At 37.6% G+C, this 20,779-nt stretch overlaps 1 protein-coding gene and 1 long non-coding RNA gene across 3 annotated transcripts in view; one reads left to right on the top strand and one right to left on the bottom strand.

Annotated features, from left to right (window-relative positions):
- Positions 1-1,024: 1,024 nt before the first annotated feature.
- On the bottom strand, positions 1,025-8,492 carry CCNG1 (cyclin G1). 2 transcript variants are annotated; one of them, XR_010133978.1, is made up of 8 exons: positions 8,249-8,492; positions 6,511-6,774; positions 4,699-4,952; positions 4,065-4,143; positions 3,886-3,984; positions 3,465-3,659; positions 2,120-2,371; positions 1,025-1,701 (listed from the first exon to the last, which is right to left on the bottom strand). XR_010133978.1 is itself a non-coding variant. In XM_031010828.3 (8 exons), exons 2-8 carry the CDS (start codon positions 6,772-6,774, stop codon positions 2,305-2,307), a joined length of 909 nt encoding a protein of 302 aa, XP_030866688.1. In that variant the 5' UTR covers positions 8,249-8,492; the 3' UTR covers positions 1,025-2,304. The 2 variants fall into 2 exon arrangements, 1 of the variants encoding a protein (XP_030866688.1); XM_031010828.3 differs by having other exon boundaries at positions 1,025-2,371; positions 3,465-3,485; positions 3,535-3,659.
- Positions 8,493-8,689: 197 nt separating this feature from the next.
- The window catches only part of LOC109026901 (uncharacterized), a 556,365-nt gene continuing 544,275 nt past the window's right edge, over positions 8,690-20,779 (top strand). The window contains exons 1-2 of the long non-coding RNA XR_010133979.1: positions 8,690-8,857; positions 19,817-19,914. This is a non-coding gene — a long non-coding RNA (uncharacterized lncRNA). The remainder of the gene's footprint in view (positions 8,858-19,816; positions 19,915-20,779) is intronic.

The raw sequence follows: 20,779 nt of genomic DNA, 5'->3' as shown, positions 1-20,779 counted from the left end.
CAAGTCAATTATAAAAGGAGGCTTCTTTTATGAACAACTTTTCTTTCATCAGTAACTCCTTGCAGTGTCTACTTTACAGGATGTTAGTTTGAACGTGAACTGTTCAAAATCATATTAATTAATTCAATTCCAGTAATAATTACAATTGATCCAAGCAGGCTAACATAACACATGGTGGTTACCTGGCATTAGCAACCACGCTGCTGAAGTGCTGTTTAATTAGGTAAGAAGGCTGGCACAGAACTTCAAGTGGGCTGAAACTAAAAGTAAATATGTATTAAGGATAGCATCCATAGCAGTGATGAATCTAAGTGATAAAAGGGATTAATAATGCATAAACACCAACTTTTAATACACATTAAACAATTATTTGTCATCATTCTATGTCTATTAAAAAACATTAGAGGCTAGGCACGGTAGCTTATGCCTGTAATCTCAGCACTTTGGGAGAACGAGGTGGGCAGATCACTTGAGCCCAAGAGTTTGAGATCCGCCTGGGCAACACAGTGACAACACTGCCTCTACAGAAAAAAAAAAAAAAAAAAAAAAATTAGCTGGGTGCGGTGGCATGTGCTTATAATCCTAGCTATTTCGGAAGCTAAGGTGGGAGGATCTCTTGAGCCTGGGCTGCCAAGGCTGCAATGAGCCAAGATCACCCCACTGCACTCCAGCCTGGGTGACAAGAGTGACCCTGTCTCAGAAAAAACAAAAAGTAAAGTGTCAGCTAATAGTCATACTATTAATAGGGATTTTATTGTTTCTGGTACTATGCATCTAACTTTAGTACTAAATTTAAATATACTGAGTAGAGAGAGCTTTTTATAATGTTTCAGAAAAAACAAAGTAAAGTGTCAGCTAATAGTCACATTATTAATGGGGATTTTATTGTTTCTGGTACTATGCATCTAACTTTAGTACTAAATTTAAATATACTGAGTAGAGATAGCTTTTTATAATGTTCTGTTACCACATTGCTAAAAGAGTTAATTAAATCAGAGGAGAAAAAAGCCACCCAGCAAAGGACTGAATTTCATTAACTTTATTGAAAGGTATATCCCTTAGTACTAAAACATAATGATAGTTGGTTAGTTTACCTCTGCCAACTCAAAATTAACAATGATGTATTCAAAATATTGAAATTTATCAGCCTTTTGGGAAAACTAAAAAGTTACCCATAAAACATGGTTTACAAAAGTTAAGAATAAGATATACTGTGGTTCTTTGGTTTTTCATTGTGTATTGATCCATAACGTGATGTCAAATTGGATATAGCCATCATGGATAGACTCAGGCTATACATTGCACTGAGTAACTGTTTACAACACTTTAACACTGTACTTCTTACATTCACTAACTGACATGGAGGATCCTAAACACTACCTCAGCAGCTTCATTCATAGTTATGAAGGTGTCTACTTGCTTAAGATTTTTGTTTTGGCACAGTAAGGGCATCAGTGGAACTATATTCTCTATTTATAAAATTGCCATCACTTCTAACTTAAAAACAGTCTGTAGTAAAAAAAACTTCTGGAGTGTTCAATCTAGTCTGAACTTACCTTAGTGTGGGAAAGCAAGTTTTCGAAGTGATAATTTATTTTGAGTTACTAATACAATAGAAACTAGTTTTCTTGATGGGATTCAGTTTGAGTCAGTAGGTTCTGTATAAAAATTTTTATCGAAGATACAAATGTCACCTGTTTTCTAGAAAAAAATATTAAAAGATAACTTAATGAATATGCCAAACTTTATAGGTCTGTATTTTTCTTTATATAAAATGCCCTCAAATTTAAATGTAATTCCCATATAGCAATAAAGTCCACATCTCTAGATTACCTATTACTTGCATTATGGGGTGTGTTTATACTGCCTAGAATGTTAACCCTTATTATGCCTTAAAAGTACATTTGTGAAATGTTGCTTTTGACATAAACCTCATAACTTAAAATTTAATATTTAAGTAGGAGTAGGATTAGAATAATGAGAGTGATTGAAGCTGTGGAAAGACTGATAGTTGATAGTATTAGTGTGACTCCTCCAATAGCATTTTCAATACCACCTAAATATATTGATCCAATATCTAAAGTTAGATCAATGATAGAAATGAAGATTCACAGTTTACCTTCTCAGGCTTGTCATTAGCATTTCACATTTAGGCTTTTAGCTTTGATTTGAATGCTTCACAGATGAATTCAAATCTAAACATAATTCCACTACAGCATAATATTAGGCAGTTTTCCCAAGTCTGAGACCATCATGCTTATCTCGTGATGTTTGGAGGCTTCATAGCTTAAATCCATTGTAACATTATGGAATCCATAGAACAAGGTTGTGGAGAAAGGCTTCAGAGAAGTTTTTTGGTGCTGTAATAATCCTATTTAAATAAAACAAAATCCAACTTAACAGAAGCCAGTCTGCCTAAATACTAAGAAAATTGAAATGTTCATATCTAATATTCATAATCATATATAGATGTATTAAATGTTAACATTTAGTTTTGAGTAGAATAAATCATCACTGAGTTAGGAAATTTAGATGGCAAGAATGTATATCACATATGCAGAAAGCAAGTTTACATTTTTTATGCATATAACTACTTTGCAGTAGTCCAGCTGCTATAGCAATGATAGGTTACTATAGTGTTGACACACTCTGGCAGTTTCCAGATACCCAATGTAGAGACCATCTATCATATCCTACTTTCTTTCTTTCTTTTTTTTTTTTTGTGGCGGAGTCTTGCTCTGTCGCCCAGGCTGGAGTGCAGTGGCGCAATCTCAGCTCACTGCAAACTCCGCCTCCCGGGTTCCCGCCATTCTCCTGCCTCAGCCTCCCAAGTAGCTGGGACTACAGGCGCCCGCCACCGCGCCTGGCTAAATTTTTTTGTATTTTTTAGTAGAGACGGGGTTTCATCGTGTTAGCCAGGATGGTCTTGATCTCCTGACCTCGTGATCCACCCGCCTTGGCCTCCCAAAGTGCTGGGATTACAGGCGTGAGCCACTGCATCTGGCCTACTTTTTTTCTTTAAAGTACAATATCCAAGATCATATTGATTTTGCTTATAAGCTAACAGTCTCAAATTAGTTCATACTTGGTTCAGACTTTTGGTGCTGTTGTCCTGCTCAGCTTATGTAATTTTAAATCAGTCAGATACATACAGCAAGATCATGTGCAATTAAAAAAAAGCATGATTTTAGTGCTACAAGGAGGATGCTGTTCTCTAAGCTGAAAATTTAATGAAATGGCTAACGTATGTATCAGAGGTTGGATAATTCCTTACTCCTAAGATGTTGTACCTTGTATATAGTAAAGGCCTTCAAATATTAGCTGACTAGATCAGTGATGTCATCTCCCCCTTTACTATTCCAACTCCATTTTGTTTATTTTGAAGATAATTACTCTTCTTGAGTTGAAAATTGTGGCATTGGAAAATGTTCTCTATCTGGAGAATAATAACGGACCAAATTTACCAGTTAAGGGACCATTTCAGGAATTGTTGGAAGGTGAGTTATTCTGTAGTAGCTATGCTTCAATTGCCGTGCAGTACGCCCAGAAACAATCCATTTCAACTTCTGAACATTTGGTTTGGAACACTTATTTGATGAATATTCAGTTAAACACTTGGATACAAGCTCTTGCCAGAAGGTCAGATCTCTGCCATTTATCTGTACATAAATTTTAAAAAATCATTACTCAAAGTAAGTCCCACCTTATTTAACTACATTAATAAATGCAATCCTATGAACATGTGTCTTTGCTCATTAAAAACATTTGAGGATAGCTACTTAAGTTTCAAATAAACATATGACATCTCATTTTACTTCAGGAGATAGAAGGGGTTTAGTTTCTTTTACAGCTGTTAATAGGATTTAGGCTATGTCCTTGACATACCTTGGAATGTTTCTGAAGACATTCTATTCCTTCTGTTAACTCTACACACTTCTGTGCTTGGATCTCTAATGCAATGATAGACAATGCCAACACAGAAGGCTAAAAGAGATAAATTTAAAGTAAATGCCAAATATAAAAACAGATCATATCAATAGGCATAATCTTTACAAAATATTTACCTTTGCTTTAGAAAATATGATCCTGCAATGACATGCCTTCAGTTGAGCTTCTAGTCTTTCAAAATTAATGCTATTTCTCCTTTAAAAAGAAAATGGTATTACTTTTATTAGGTAATACTACATCTAGTCAAAAGATGTTTTTAGAAAAACATTGAAGTCAATTTTTAAAGTAAAGCTTATGCACATTTATCATAGCAAGTGAACTATTGAAAGGAATTCCCCTTCCATCAGAGATACTAACTTCTAAAGGCACCATATGGGAGTTTTAGATGATTTGGGCCAAAAAATTAAAATGAATAGTACTATGCCACAAATATCAATATTTATTTTCTTTTAGTTTTAATAAATATTTCAACATCCACTGAAGGTCCTTTTTTTCCATAAATTTGTGTTAGATGCTTTCCTACTAGGTTCTATAAAGTCAAAATGTACTTTAATCCCAAGAATTAGCTTTAATGAAGCTATTGACAATGGAACATTTTCTCACTTATGATGGACATTAAACTTCAAGGAGCCACAGCTGTCATTTTACTTATTTTTATTAGAATTCTATGAGGATACTGATTTTATGCAATATCCATACAATACCATTCTGATTTCCAAATCTCTCTTGTTCAAAACAAAGGTCACTTACCTTTCAAGTGGCAAGTTCTCTTGAAGGAGTGAATAATACAGTTGCAGAAATTGAAAGGCAGTAGTAGCTTTGACTTTCCAACACACCTTCTCCAATACAATCTTTTCCATTCTCATCAAGTCTGAAACCGTAAACCTGTATTGACTTATTCGGATCAAGTCAGTTGCCAATGGGACATTCCTTTCCTCTTCTATTGATTTTACAGCCAAATAAAAGCAGCTCAGTCCAACACACCCAAGGTGCTTGGGCTGTACCTAAAAAATCAAAAACAAAACCAGTAAGCCCATGACTCTGCCTTATTTCAATTAAAACATAAAGGATAATCTAGAACTCCAACCCAACATTTTGAAAATGTATATTTGAGGTTTATTTCTCAGCTGTGATGGACTTAACACAATCCACTCATACCTAAACTATAGCCTGTCAACACTATGGACCCCACTTAGAACCAATTTTTGAGTAACTGGACTGAGTTTCAGTATAATGTTTGGCTCAGCATAGAAAAATTGTGTTTTTATTAATCACTGTAGAACTATAAGTAAACATTGTTCTAGTTTGATCAAATAAGTTAACTAGTCAAAGATACATGAGGACTGAAATACTTTATGGCTTATTTACAAAATAAGCCATTTCTTTGCAGGATGTTGTATTTTTTCCAGGCTCTTGTCTTTGTGGGAACACATATAAAACAGTTTTAAAATACTATGGCATATACTGTTTACTCTGCCTCTAAGAGTTCTATCCACTACTAATCTTTATCATTTAATTTTCTGAATGTCTGCCGTATGAGACACAGTCAAAACTTTATCCAGTTGTTTACTTCCAGCTCACATGAAACTAAGCTTTTACCAGTATTAATATCTCTGTGCTCTCTCTCTTCTTGTAACCTCTTCAGCAGTACACTTATGCCTCTTTAAAGGCATAATGTAGTTATTTTTCTTATTATGATTTGTACATAAGAGCAACGATCTTATTCTCACATAAGACTGAATTATACCTGAGGAACAGCTGTATATTATTCATTTGTGCAACATTTACAGATTCAAAGGTAATGACTACACGTGAAATGTCTAAAGAGCTTAATTAGTCTGTTGAAGCAAATTTCTTGAATCTTCAACAAATATTGAACTCCTTTTTTATGATGAACTGTGTTAGATACCGAGGACTAAAATATGAGTTTCCTTCCAATTGTCACATCATCTTGTTTTCCTCCAGTGACCATGGGTGTACAGGAAAGGCAGATGCATTTGTAACAGTTAAGCTCTGAAAGTGACATAGTCTTGTTTATGTAGTATAGGAAAATAGTTGCTCCTCCTTCAGACACACTCTCCTCCGTACTGCATGTACACTGAAGCTGGACATGCCAAGCATAAGCAAGTCTTGACTAGGTCTAAGGCTAAAACATTTACAATTTTATATATGGGTACTGATTAACAAATATATCTTAATAGCCACAATGTAGCCTCTAATAAATTTCTGCCACTAATAAATTTGTTTATATCTAAAAATAGTAAATAAATGGACAAATCCAACCTATCAAGAAGGGTTTTTTAAAAACAGCCAATTTTCTTACTAGGAAACTGCAATTAGTTACTTGATATTAGACTATTTTTCATTTCAGAATTTAAGTCTAATACCTGATGTACTACTCTTGATTATGATAAGAAATATTAATGCTGTAGTAGACAAAATTAATGTTTTGGCTACGTGCTGAAAAAAAAAAGGTCAAGTTTATGAATACCAGGCAAAAGGTAACAATTCCATCTCCAAAACACACTGAGCAAAATTACGAAAATGTAGCTTCAAACATACCTTCATTTTAGACAGGAATCTGTCCAGTAAATTCACAGCTAGAGAAAATGTCTCTGTGTCAAAGCCAAAGAACTGAGTTAGACTAAGAAGATCTTTTACTTCAAAGTCCCTTAGTCTTGCAGTCATTCTGAGGCCATTATCGTGTGCAGACTCAATTAGTCTCAAACCACAGACCTTTGGCTGACATCTAGACTCCTGTTCCAACAGGGCATTCAGCTGGTGTAGCAGTTTCTGAGAGTCAGTTGTTGTCAGTACCTCTATCATCTATATATAGAAAAAGAGACCAGAAAGGAGTGTAAGAGTAGTCCTTCCTGCTTTCCTTGGCCATCTCTGCACTGGGCCAAGAAATGATTTATAAGCCTCCCATCCCCCGATGCGGCTAGTGCATCTAAGTCATTGCAAAGTGCCATCTGTTATTTATTTCCCTTCTACAAGTTGGTCACATCCTAAATTGAGTTCCTAGAGGTAAGGAACCATGCTTTTTTTTTTTTTTTTTTTTTTTTTTTTTTTTTTTTTGAGACGGAGTCTCGCTCTGTTGCCAGGGTGGAGTGCAGTGGCATGATCTTGGCTCACTGCAACCTCCGACTCCCTGGTTCAAGCGATTCTCCTGCCTAAGCCTCCCGAGGAGCTGGGATTACAGGCATGCGCCACCACGCCCAGCTAATTTTTGTATTTTTAGTAGAGACGGGGTTTCACCATGTTGGCCAGGATGGTCTCGGTCTCCTGGCCTTGTGATCTGCCCGCCTCGGCCTTCCAAAGTGCCGGGATTACAGGCGTGAGCCACCGCGCCCGGCCGGAACCATGCTTTTTAGAAAAATAAAATGCAAATCTTCAAGAAATACTTGTTCAAGTTATTCACTGTCAATAGATAACCCCGAATAAACACCGTAAGACAGGATACCGAAAGTGAAAAGCAGATGGTAGTTAAGTATTCTGCCACATATTAACAAAATGAACTGTTCAAGTTACTTAATTGTACTTAGTTCCTCATTTATAAAGTAGGGATAAGGTTTATGACCTACCTCACAGATTTGTGTGAGTTAAAATGAAATCACGTAAAGAGCTTAGCACATACAGTAGACGCTTAAAAAACACTGAACAATAATAATGAGCTTGAGCTTCTTTCTAGATTTATAAAATGAGGGTAACAATATCTGTCGCTGAATGTGAAGACTGAACAAGATGATTCACCACTTAAAGAGTATAGCACAGTGCTTGGCACACAATACTCAATATTACTTAACTTTCATTGTTGTTAGGAAAGGAAACTTAAAAGGTGACATTAGGAGCACGTATTGGGGCGGGGGGGTGGGGTGGGTTGTTGCTAATCTAGTCTGAAAGATGAACCTGGGAATTCCATTGATTTAAGTGTGCATAACACAACCATGTCCCGGGCACAAGCTAAGCCCTGGATACATGGAAGGTCCCTCCCACACCAACTAAAGACAGGAAGGCAGGAGGTCTTCAGAGCTAGTCATGTGAGGAACCTCTAACTGCAGGGGTTCCATTCTTCCTCCCCAGGCTAGTCCCTGGGACTGGGTCGGCAGACACTAAAGGCACCTCAGGAGGCCGGATCCGGCTCCGCCCCTCCAGCCTCGGACTAGCCTGGGCTTGTGCTCACAACAGCGGTAGAGTTTAGTGTGGAAAAGGGCGCGGGCCAGACCTACTCCTCGCCCCGCGCCCCCAACCCCGCTCCCCACCCGCACCTGGCGGTCAACTCCCGCGCAGTCCCACTCACCTTGACAGAGACTGCAGCTCCTCAGCGGTAACCACCCTCCCCGGGCCTGCTCACCTCACCCCACGATATCAGATCCGAGAGGCCTACGAGGAGAGGGGACTCGTAGGCAAGAGGAGAGAGGCCCGGGGAGGGGGACTGTCCTGGGTGGAGGTCTCGGCAGCGCCGCCGAGACAACTCGGCCCTGATCAGGGTCAGCTCGGAGCCGAAGGGGCCGCGCCTGCCCTAACGAGGAATATATTGGAGGGCGGGGCTTTCTCGCAAGAAGGGGGCATTTTCGCCGCTGATTGGTGTAATTCTTTTGATGGATGGCCTCCGCGATCCGTAAACGGCTGGGCCGTGGAGTGAGAAGTCCGGCCAATCGGCTCACACTTCCCGTTATCTGGCCTCAAATTCCCCGGCCCCCTTCCACGCCCCTACCTCTAAGCGTCTCTCATTGGAGAATTTAACAAAGTGTCTTCATTCAGTAGGGGGCCGAACTAAATACTCTGTGCAGCAACCCTTGCCTGGGTCAGGTCAATCGGCTGCCAGCGTGTCATTCCAGAATGTACTGTTTGTTCTGTGGGGTTTAGGAGTTCTACAGTGGTTCTGCCCCATCTTTCTAAAAATACAGTGAGTAGTTAAAAAAAAAAGTCAACCTTTGGTTTTTAATTACAGATAAAGAGGTGGTGGAATTTATATGGTGTGGTGGTTTATCAACTTCCAGAGTGCTCTCTTCGTGAACTTTGGAAGTCAGTTGATTCTTGCCTTAGTTTGCTTTTTATACAATTTATCAAATAATGGAGTTGGACTGTGTAATTTCTTGACCCTCTACCAATTTTCTGAATTTGCTTTTAAAGCAAATTTAAAGAGAAAAGTTGGTAAAATTTTTCAGTTGCTTAAAATGAAAGGTATGTGGCAGACTGTTAACAGGAATAATTGTGGTGAGTGTGAATCTCAGTCTACAGACCCGAGTGTAAAGCAGTATTACTTTGTATTTACCATAATGAATTTAATCTCTATGAGCCTCTCCTATGCCAGATTAGTGGGAAAATAATTAGCCTGAACTCTTCTTAGACTCTCCTCACTCTCACTCTCCCAGATCATCACAAGTGAGAAAAGTCCATTAGTAAAAGGGCCTGAAAAAGGGTGCACAAGGAGTCAGTTCTAAACTCTTATGAATTACACAGTAGTTGGATGTCTCTGTTCTCATGGCCCCAGTTCGGTCTCTCTTACTTTGAAAAAGTGAAAATCTGAAAGATTTGCTGTCACTCTGCTGTTTGCCCTGCCGTGTACTTACCCAAGGCAATGCCACAGAACAAAACTCTGGAAAGGGGGAAAAGGGGTGGGGAGGAAGGGGAAGGAAAAACAAGAGAAAACATCAATACCTCACAATAATACCTTAGCCACATAATCAGGTCAGTTTAAGAAACTGGGGCTCAAATGGGGAAGAGGCCTTTGTTCCTTTTGAAAATAAAAGCTTACCTAGTGAATATAAATTGGCAATTTATAACCTTTAACAAGTGATTTTATTTAAAAATACTTTTTGCTGTAATGTGTGAGTTTATAAATGTAGTTTCTCCTTTTGGCTTTTAGTTCCTATTATTCCTAATTCCTAAAATTAGGAATGTATATGCACAATTTTTTAAAAATGGCTAAAAAATCATAAAATCTTTATGGCAGGCTGGGCGCGGTGGCCCACACCTGTAATCCCAGCACTTTGGGAGGCAGAGGTGGGTGGATTACCTGAGGTCAGGAGTTTGAGACCATCCTGGCCAACATGGTGAAACCCCGTCTCTACTGAAAATACAAAAATTAGCTGGGCATGGTGGCACGTGCCTGTAATCCCAGCTACTCAGGAGGCTGAGGCAGGAGAATCGCTTGAACCTGGGAGGCAGAGGTTGCAGTGAGCCAAGATGGTGCCACTGCACTCCAGCCTGGGCAACAGAGCAAGACTTGGTCTAAAAAAAAAAAATCTTTATAGCAATCAAAAGCATGAATAAATTAACTAATATTTATTGAACACATAGCATAGGCCAGTGGAGAACAAATTAGACTGGTATACGTCCTTGTAGAACATGTAACCTGTGGACAATATAAACACATAGACTTTAGAATAAAATAAACTTATATTCATATCCAGGAATAGCTCATAACTTGTTATGTGACTTTCAGCAAGTTATTTAATCACATTTTCTTTTCTCAACAATGAGAAGTAAAAAATACATTATTCATGGGGTTATGAAGAGGATTAAATAATAGAAAGTGCATAAAGATGTAGTCACTATTCCCAGATCACAGATTTCTTGATAAATGGTAGCCCTTAGTATTAAATTACTATTTCTTTTTAAATATCTTGCTTAAACACACTTTGATGTGTTTTCTCTGTTATCAGACTAGTCTTCTGTTTTCAGCCTAGAAGGATAATCAGAGTATTAGAACTGTTTATTTAACACAGATAAAAATACCTAAATTGCATGTATTAATTTCTATACGTTTTTATATTTGAAATTTTCACTTGAGGGCTTTTAGGTAATATATCATTGTTTATATAATACGATATTTTCTCGTACATTAGAATATTTTTACTTTTTATTAAAATCTCTCACATAAAAATATTTCACTAGTACTGGAGAGACATTAATTAAATATAAATCAAGTCAAATTGAAATTCTTTATTTTTCTTCCTCCCTTAACCCCCTCTGCCATTTTCATTTCAAAATGTTAGAATATAGGCCATCATTTAAATAATTGAAAAGACCTAATTAGCAAAATGTGGAAATGTAATACTCAGTTATCCACTCTTGTAAAATAAAGATAATGAGCCCTTCATTAACTATGATTTTATTTTTAAAGAAGTGTGGATTTAATCATGAATTCCTATTAAAAATTTGTTAAATGACTGACTTCTGGGGGTATATTCTAGGCTCAATGATGTATTCAGTTTTTATCCTCATACCTTCTTCTCCATTAACAGTTAAGTACAACAAGAACTAATGGTCAGAATAATGGCCTTGAGGCTGGGCAAGAATCCAGGCAGTAACGGGAAGATGCAATCATATTCTCCACATGGTAGGCTGTAGACGTGCCTTTCAACAACAAAGATTATAACAAGCAGGTATAAAACAGTGGTGGTGTGTCAAATACTGCCCTGACTCACAGGGAAATTCCCGGTTGGCTTTGTTTGTTTCCATCTTGGAGATGTGGGAGTCTGTGCCTTCCCTCCTGCTCACAATGTCCAATCACCTTACCCTCTTTTCAGGCTCCCTAATAAATGTCTGGTACTTTTGTGTGTAGCCTTGTCCAACTATGATAAGGGCCAAGGAAGTGACGGTCAAAAAGATCTCAGCTGAGTTCCCTTCTGCTTTCTGATCCTTCCTGTAACTATGCATTACAGCTTCCTCCACTTCTCTAGCTGTTCTCTAGTGTATCTAGTCTATCTTATTCATTTGAAGTTAACTTGCTTGTCAGTGGCTTCTTTAATTCTTTATTAGTTTATGGGACACCAGTGAAATTAAGTATGGTTGGGAGGAGAAAGACAGAGAAGGATACATAAAAAACATAGATTAACAATTCCATGAATATCCTTCTACTCAGAGGTTCTAGCTACCACTTCTATACTCAGATAAAGTAACCCCTTCCAATTAATTGAGGTTTTACTATATATTTCATGAAAAACTAAATTTTTGACTCGTCAAGTAACCACTGCTATATAAAGGCACTGGGTCACATTAGAGGGGGATCGTCTGTTTTCTAATGGCTTTAGACTCTGTTGAGTACAAAGCTTAAAGCCAAGACCAGCCAAAAACATACTATATAGGGTTTGCATTTATTATATATTTCCCATGTGCCAGGTCATCGTGCTGAACTTAAACACACCTGCCTTTGACAACTCTGATATTTTTATTCTCTTCAGAAATGTGGGATATTTTATATATCTCATGTTTAGTAACTGTTTACTATTTACTAAATATACTTTACACAAAACTTGAATTTGGATTTTTCTGCAGTTTTTTAAAAAGTTTCTATTTCAGAACATTTAAGTCTCATTACCCAGCTTCAATAATCAACATTTTGCCCATGTTGACTGTTTACTTTGTTTGTCTATCAACAAGTATTTCTTGAGAACTTTGTAAGTGCCAGACCATTGTATTTTGTAATCCCAGATAAAAAATGCTGCTACAGCTTTTGAGCCACAGGATGTGTTGGCTACTGTTCTCTGTGAACATAAGACGTCAGAAGGATCAGCTGGGTCATTGTCCTCCAGTCAGAAGCCAGCACTGCAGGTGTCTCTGTTGTCTCCTGCTTTGGAAGGAGAAAGAATGGGAAGGCGAGAACAATTTCCTTTCTTATCCAGGTTTCTGCCTAGGTTGCTAACCTTCCTCCCCCAAAAGCAAACACACACACACACCCAAACACACACACACACACACACACACACACACACACACACCCCATGTGCACAAAACGTTTTGGCGTAGTTGAGAATTGGACTTAAGGCCTTCCTTGTTTCACGTTACTACCTTCCTTATCTTTCTAGCCTTTTAACTCTTTTATCCCCCTCTCTGATTTTGCCAACCGTTTTCTCTTTTCTCTCCCCAAACCTCAGTTTTCTAATAATTAGTACATCCCAAGGTTGTTTTTCACTGCCTGTACTGTTGGTAGGGTCAGAGCCTCTTCGTGGCTTTCAGGTTCTATGGCTGGTAGAGGGCAGTGAGGAGCCCTCCCTTGGCATTCCAAGGGTTGGTGGGTGAGTGTGGAGGAAAAACACCCAAGTTAGGGTAATGTATTCCACATTACAGTATGTCTTCAAATCAAACAAAACAAAGCAAAACAAATAAAAAACTTTCCAGGGAAATGCATGAATAACCATAAAAATAAGTGCTATGACAGAGCCATGCAGAGGGTATCAGGGGAACACACAAGAAGACTTAAACAAAATCAGGGGGGTCAGGGAAGGAGTGAAGGGAAGAGATCTTTGTAGAAGTCTTCCAAGATACTGTGACTCCTGATCTGAGTTTTTTAGGGATTTAGCCAAGTGAAGAGGCTGGTGCAAAGGGAATTGCAGACAAAATCAACAGTATGTGCAAAGGCGCAATAGAAAGAGAGAATAAACTGATTTCTGCAAACGAAATAGAGATTACTCTGGCTAAAGTACAGAGGCTGTGGAGGGAGGTGGTTTAGCAGTGAAACTGGGGATAGAAGCAGTTGCTCATGTTGAGGGGCCATGTATACCATGTATACCACTCTTGAAATGTTGGACTTTGCAGACTTTGGGGAACCAACCATGGAATTTAAAAAGAACACCACAATTGGGTATGTGATTTGGGATGACCACTTGGCATCAGGGTGAAGATTGGAGAGATGGGCCAAGACTGGAGGCAGGAAGAACAGTTTAAAGGTCATTGCCTTAACCTAGGAAAAACAGAAGGTTGCATTGAACTTTAGCAAAAGTTTGAATTGGAGTTCTATTCATGTATTTATCAGAGAATACAGAAAAAAGACCAGGTTTGCTGGAGGAAAACTTTAAGTTCAAGATGTCTGAGGGACTTCCACGTGGAGGTGTTGAAAAGGCAGCTAGAGAAACATTTGTTGCTGCAGGTATCTTTGGGATTCATCAGAAATAGGGGGTGATTTGAGTCATGGAAATAGATCAGTTCAGGAGAGTTGAAGATGATAAATCTGAAGAGAGAATCTAGGGAAAAGGAGTCTCCAAAGGGAATCTAGGAGAAGAGAGAGACATAAGAGGGAAATAAGAAGAGAGGATGTTGCAGGAATCAGGAGACAGTGTTTCAAGGAGAAAGTGAGCACCAGTATCTGATGCTGCAGAGAGGATAAAACAGTATGAACAAGAAAGAGAGAATATGAAACCAATGAGTCTATAAGCCATTCTTGCAATGAACTTGACTATAAGGGGTAGAGGCAATGGCCAGAGGGTGGACATGGTGATGAGAAAGAGAGTTTGCTTTTCAAAGATGAGCTAGATACGTGCCTGTTTAAATGATGTCAGGAAGGAACCAGCAGGTTAAAGATGTATCTGACTGCTGGAACAATCTGAAGCCTCATATGACACTGGTCAATTTAATTGACACTAGTCGATTTACACTCAGTCAGCTGTATTGTTATAGAAGCTTCTATTCAAATACAGACTACAATGGAAGCAAACAACACAAAAGAGTAGAAATTCTATGTATTTAGCATGCTTAAAATTCTCTGAGTAGATGTTAAGAATGATCACAAAATGTTTTATAAATGTTTGTGTTTTCTGTAGCGATTTTTTATGCCTGATTTTTAGTTTCAAATTATTCAAAGGTCTCTTCCTGATTTAAAATATTCTCACTTGTCAAGTTTAGGAGTTTTACATCAGTATTGAAGTAAGACTAATAAATAAAAACATGAATTTTATGTACCCTTATGTAGTGAAAATATGATGGAAGAGCACATCAGTTTGTTCAAGCCCCCTTAAAATATCTAGCTTTTGTTAAAAGTCACCCATGCATAGATTTAGGTCAAATAAAATAAAATCTTTAGGTACCTTATGAATGTTTCTATTTTTAATGGAAATATGTATTTCCATCATGTAATGATAAACACAGTATGTGTGGGTGCGAAAATACTTGGAAGTGGTAATAGTGCCAAATCACATTGGTGCAGATTTTTATATGAAATTTTCTGTAATTCCTGGCCTTATAGAAGAACTTCTAATAACTAATAGCAGCAATTTGGCTGAGGTGCTAAGGGACCGACTACAGTCTGGGTCCCAGTTTCTCTACTTACAAGCTTTTAGCCTCAAGATCTTCGTATTTTGAATAACAGTACTACCCAAAAGGTTGTTGTAAGGATTAATTGAGCTAATAGGTGGAAAAAAGTACATGTAAGTGCTCAACAAATGTTAGATATTATTATTTTCTGTAGAAATAAGTCATCTTCCGAGAGAGAGAAATAAATTACAACCCATGGCACTGCTGACATCAATAAATGGGCAATTTTATCAGGGTCTTTGTCCTTACAATAACATTAGTCTTCCCGTTGTTCTGACCATAAAGTGGACTTCATCTCCTAAGACCACATAAACTGGGAAAAGTTGACCTAATACAAATCAGCTAATAAACATAAACCAATATTTTTGTTTTTTCTTTGGTCTTCTGTTTTCATTAAGTGGATTGTCCCTTATGCATGAAGGCAAATGATGATCCCATGAGAGATAACGGTACCTTCTCTTTTTGGTAAATTTTGTCGTTTACGAAGGACTTTCACATTTATTTTGTCATGCAATCTTCCCAGAATCCTTGCCAGATTTTCAGGACAGGGTTTATGTATTAGTTTGCTAGGGTTGCCAAACAAAATTCCGTAGACTGAGTGGCTTAAACAACAGAAATTTATTTTGTTGCAGATCTGGAGGCAGGAAGACCAAGACCAAGGTGTCATTAAGTGTGGTTTCTTCTGAGGTCTCTTCTTGGCTTGCAGATGGCCACCTTCTTACTCTGTCTTCACATGGTCTGTGGGTGTCTCTTCTTGTAAGGATGCCAATTATATGGGATTTATCTCAATTATGTGTTTAAAGGCCCTGGTTTCAAATAGAGTCACATTGGAAGTCAGGGCTTCAACATATGAATTTTAGGGGGATACAGTTCAGTCTATAACAGATTGTGACCCATATTTTTTTGGGAGAGAACAATAAAGCCAGAGAGGTTCAATAATTTACTCAAGGTTGCTTGGCTTGTGGATCATGAGTTAGGACTAAGCTCAAGACTTTTCATTCTCCTGTTGTTTCCCATTGCACGTCTCACATTCCCTTCTGGAATTACTTCTCCAGAAATGTTTTCTTAATGGCATGTGTTTATGAAATGATTTCAAGTTCATGAACAAAGAAATGCTATTTTATCTACCTATGAAAACTAAGCTCAGAATTTTATTGCTTAGTTGCACTTTGCTCTGCTCAACTGAATTCACTGTTTTAGACTTCACTATTGATATATATGTATATATATAATATACATATATAATACACATATATTATATATGTTATATATAATATACATATATAATACACATATATAATATATATAATATATAATATACATATTTATATAATATATATTTATATATTCATATATATGTATATTATATATTATATATGTATATAATATATAATATGTGTATTATATATAACATATATGTATATTATATATTATATATAACATATATAATATATAATATATGTGTATTATATATATTATACATGTATATTATATATACATGTATATTTTATATATAATATATATATATTCTTTTTGAGACAGGGTCTTGCTCTGTCATCCAGGCTGGAGTGCAGTGGAACAATCATTAACTCACTGTAACCTCAAACTCCTTGTGATCCTTCTGCCTCAGCCTCCCTAGTAGCTGGGACTACAGGCATGCACCATCATGCCTGGCTAATTTTTGTTTTATTTTATTTTGTAGATACAGGGTCTCACTATGTTACCCAGGCTGGTCTTTAACTCCTGGGCTCAAGCGATCCTCCCACTTTGGCCTCTCAAAGCACTGGGATTACAGATATGAGCCACCGTGCCTGACAACTATTAATTTTTAGACAATCATTTCACAATAAATTTTGAACTATTTTGAGTAATTAAGGGCTAACTTGTTCAAATACTCACTAGCACATAAGTCCCTTAACAATAAGCATTTTAAAAAGGAAAAGGGCCTTTTATGAAGTTTCTGGTGAAGGATATGATATTAAAAAGCCCTCTTGGGCCAATAATTAATTATTGCTGCAGTTTCAAATTTTCTTTCTTTGTTTTTTTTTTTTTAAAAAAACCGTGGAACTCCTAAGGACATCTTGTGAATATCAAAACAAATAAAATGTCCACTGTGGAACAGAGAGTCTCAGTTTCTCTGCCCTCCACCAACCCCTAGTTGAGAAGCAGCCCTCTAATTCATCTCTCTCCCACAAGGCTCAAGAATGTTGCATTATTCATCTTATCACTGAAAGTTTGTATGCTTTAATATCTCCCCATTTCCCCCACTCCCAGCCCTAACAATCACCCTTCTACTGCTCAGGGAATCTAATATACAGCATGGTAATGACAGTTAAAATGAGCAGAGAATATGAAGTCTCCATCAGTAAAACTCATAACATTTTTTTCTCTATCCAAAAACAAAACTAAAATTTTATTTTTATTTTTTATTTTTCCATAAGCTATTGGGGTACAGGTGGTATTTGGTTACATGAGTAAGTTCTTTCGTTCTTTCATGGTAATTTGTGATATTTTGGTGCACCCATCACCTGAGCAGTATACACTGCACCATATTTGTAGTGTTTTATCCCTCACCCATCTCACACTCTTCCCCCCAAGTCCCCAGAGTCCATTGTATCATTGTATCATTCTTATGCCTTTGTGTCCTTATAGCTTAGCTCCCACATATCAGTGAAGACATACAATATTTGATTTGCCATTCCTGAGTTACCTCACTTAGAATAATAATCTGCAATCTCATCCAGGTCACTGCAAATGCTGTTAATTCATTCCTTTTTACGGCTGAGTAGTATTCCATTGTGTAAATACATATATATGTCACAGTTTCTTTATCCACTCATTGACTGTTGGGCATTTGGGTCGGTTCCACGGTTTTGCAGTTGTGAATTGTGCTGCTATAAATGTGTGTGCAAATTTCTTTTTCGAATAATGACTTCTTTTCCTCTGGGTAGATACCCAGTAGTGGGATTGCTGGATCAAATGGTAGTTCTACCTTTAGTTCTTTAAGGAATCTCCACACTGTTTTCCATAGTGGCTATACTAGTTTACATTCCCACCAACACTGTAGAAGCGTTCCCTGATAACCGCATCCATGCCAACATCTACTGTTTTTTGATTTTTTGATTATGGTCATTCTTGCAGGAGTAAGGTGGTATTGCATTGTGGTTTTGATTTGCGTTTCCCTGACCATTAGTGATGTTAAGCATTTTTTCTTTTTCATATGTTTGTTGGCCATTTGTATACCTTCTTTTGAGAATTGTCTATTCATGTCCTTAGCCCACTTTTTGATGAGATTGTTTTTTTCTTACTGATTTGTTTGAGTTCATTGTAGATTCTGGATATTTGTCCTTTGTCAGATGTATAGATTGTGAAGATTTTCTCCCACTCTGTGGGTTGTCTGTTTACTCTGCTGACTGTTCCTTTTGCCGTGCAAAAGCTCTTTAGTTTAATTAGGTCCCAGCTATTTATCTTTGTTTTTATTGCATTTGCGCTTGGGTTCTTGGTCATGAAATCCTTGCCTAAGCCAAAGTCTAGAAGGATTTTTCTAATGTTATCTTCAGAATTTCTATAGCTTCAGGTCTTAGGTTTAAGTCTTTGATCCATCTTGAGTTGATTTTTGTATGAGGTGAGAGATGAGGATCCAGTTTCATTCTCTTACATGTGGCTAGCCAATTATCCCAGCATCATTTGTTGAAAAGGGTGTCCTTTCCCCACTTTATGTTTTTGTCTGCTTTGTCAAAGATCAGTTGGCTGTATTTGGGTTTCTGGGTTCTCTATTCTGTTCCATTGGTATATGTGCCTATTTTATACCAGTACCACGCTGTTTTGATGACTACGGCCTTATGATGTAGTTTGAAATCAGGTAGTGTGATGCCTTCAGATTTGCTCTTTTTGCTTAGTCTTGCTTTGGCTGTGCATGCTCTTTTTTGATTCCATATTAATTTTAGAGTTGTTTTTTCTAATTCTGTGAAGAATTATGGTGGTATTTTGATGGGGATTGCATGGAATTTATAGGTTGCTTTTGGCAGTATGGTCATTTTCACAATATTGATTCTACCCATCTATGAGCATGGGATGTGTTTCCATTTGTTTGTGTCATCTATGATTTCTTTCAGCAGTGTTGTGTAGTTTTCCTTGTAGGGGTTTTTTGACTCTTTGGTTAGGTATATTCCTAAGTATTTAATTTTTTTTGCAGCTATTGTAAAAGGGGTTAAGTTCTTGATTTGATTCTCAGCTTGGTTGCTGTTGGTGTATAGAAGAGCTACCAATTTGTGTACATTAATCTTGTATCTGCAAACTTTGCTGAATTCTTTTTATCAGTTCTAGCAGCTTTCTGGAGTAGTCTTTAGGGTTTTCAAAGTAAACAGTCATATCGTCAGGGAACAGTGACAGTTTGACTTCCTCTTTACTGATTTGGATGCCCTTTATTTCTTTCTGCTGTCTGAATGTCCTGGCTAGGACTTCCAGTACTGTGTTGAAGAGGAGTGGTGAGAGTGGGTGTCCTTGTCTTGTTCCCGGTCTCAGAGGGAATGCTTTCAAATTCTCCCCATTCAGTATTACAGTATTATGTTAGCTGTGGGTTTGTCATAAATGGCTTTTATTGCATTAAAGTATGTCCCTTGTATGCCGCTTTTGCTGAGTTTTAATCATAAAGCGATGCTGGATTTTGTCATATGCTTTTTCTGCATCTATTGAGATGATCATGTAATTTTTGTTTTTAATTCTGTTTATGTGGTGTATCACATTTATTGACTTGCATATGTTCTTTTTATCTTATCTTATTTTATTTATTTATTTATTTTTTGAGATATGGTCTTACTCTGTCGCCCAGGCTGGAGTGCAGTGGTGTGATATCGGCTCACGGCAACCTCTGCCTACCTGGTTCAAGTGATTCTCCTGCCTCAGCCTCCCGAGTAGCTGGGCCTACAGGTATGTGCCACCAAGCCTGGCTAATTTTTTGTATTTTTAGTAGAGATGGGATTTCACCATGTTGGCCAGGCTGGTCTTTAACTCCTGTCCTCAAGTGATCCGCCTGCCTCGGCCTTCCAAACTGCTGGGATTATAGGCATAAGCAACTGCGCCAAGCCCCTTAATTATAATATTTTCATGGCCTCTTTAGAGTTTTCTATATATAAAATCATAAAACTAAGATAATTTTACTTTTTAGTTGCCAGTTTGTTTTTTTGTTTGTTTTTGAGACAGAGTGTTGCCCAGGCTGGAGTGCAGTGGTGCGATTTCAACTCACTGCAGCCTCCGCCTCAGCCTCCTAAGTAGCTGGGATTATAGACATGCACCACCACGCCTGGCAAATTTTTGTATTTTTAGTAGAGATGGGGTTTTGCCATGTTGGCCAGGCTGGTCTCAAACTCCCGACCTCAGGTGACCCACCCACCTTGGCCTCCCAAAGTGCTGGGATTACAGGCATGAACCACTGCGCCTGGCCTTTATTTCTAATTCGAATGCTGTATTAATCACGGTTCTTTAGAGAAACAGTACTAATAAAATATATATATATAAATATATATTACATATGTATAAAATGTGAATTTACATAATATGTAAAATGAGAATTGGTTCATATGATTATGGAGGCTGAAAAGTCCCATGATCTTGCAGACAGCAGTCTGCAAGCTGGAGATACAAGAAAGCCAGTGTTGTAATTCAGTTCATATCTGAAGGTCTGAGAAAGAGGGAAGCTAATGGTGTATCTCCCAATCTGAGTCTGAAGGCCTGAGAACCAAAGATGGGAGGAAAACTGGTGTAAGGCTACAGCCAAAGACCTGAGAACCAGGAG

The sequence above is a fragment of the Gorilla gorilla genome, chromosome 4, assembly GCF_029281585.2.
Source record: "Gorilla gorilla gorilla isolate KB3781 chromosome 4, NHGRI_mGorGor1-v2.1_pri, whole genome shotgun sequence".
In the NCBI taxonomy this organism is placed as follows: domain Eukaryota; kingdom Metazoa; phylum Chordata; class Mammalia; order Primates; family Hominidae; genus Gorilla; species Gorilla gorilla.
Note: the sequence above shows the minus strand (reverse complement) of the source record. Positions and strands in the feature narration are given on the sequence as shown.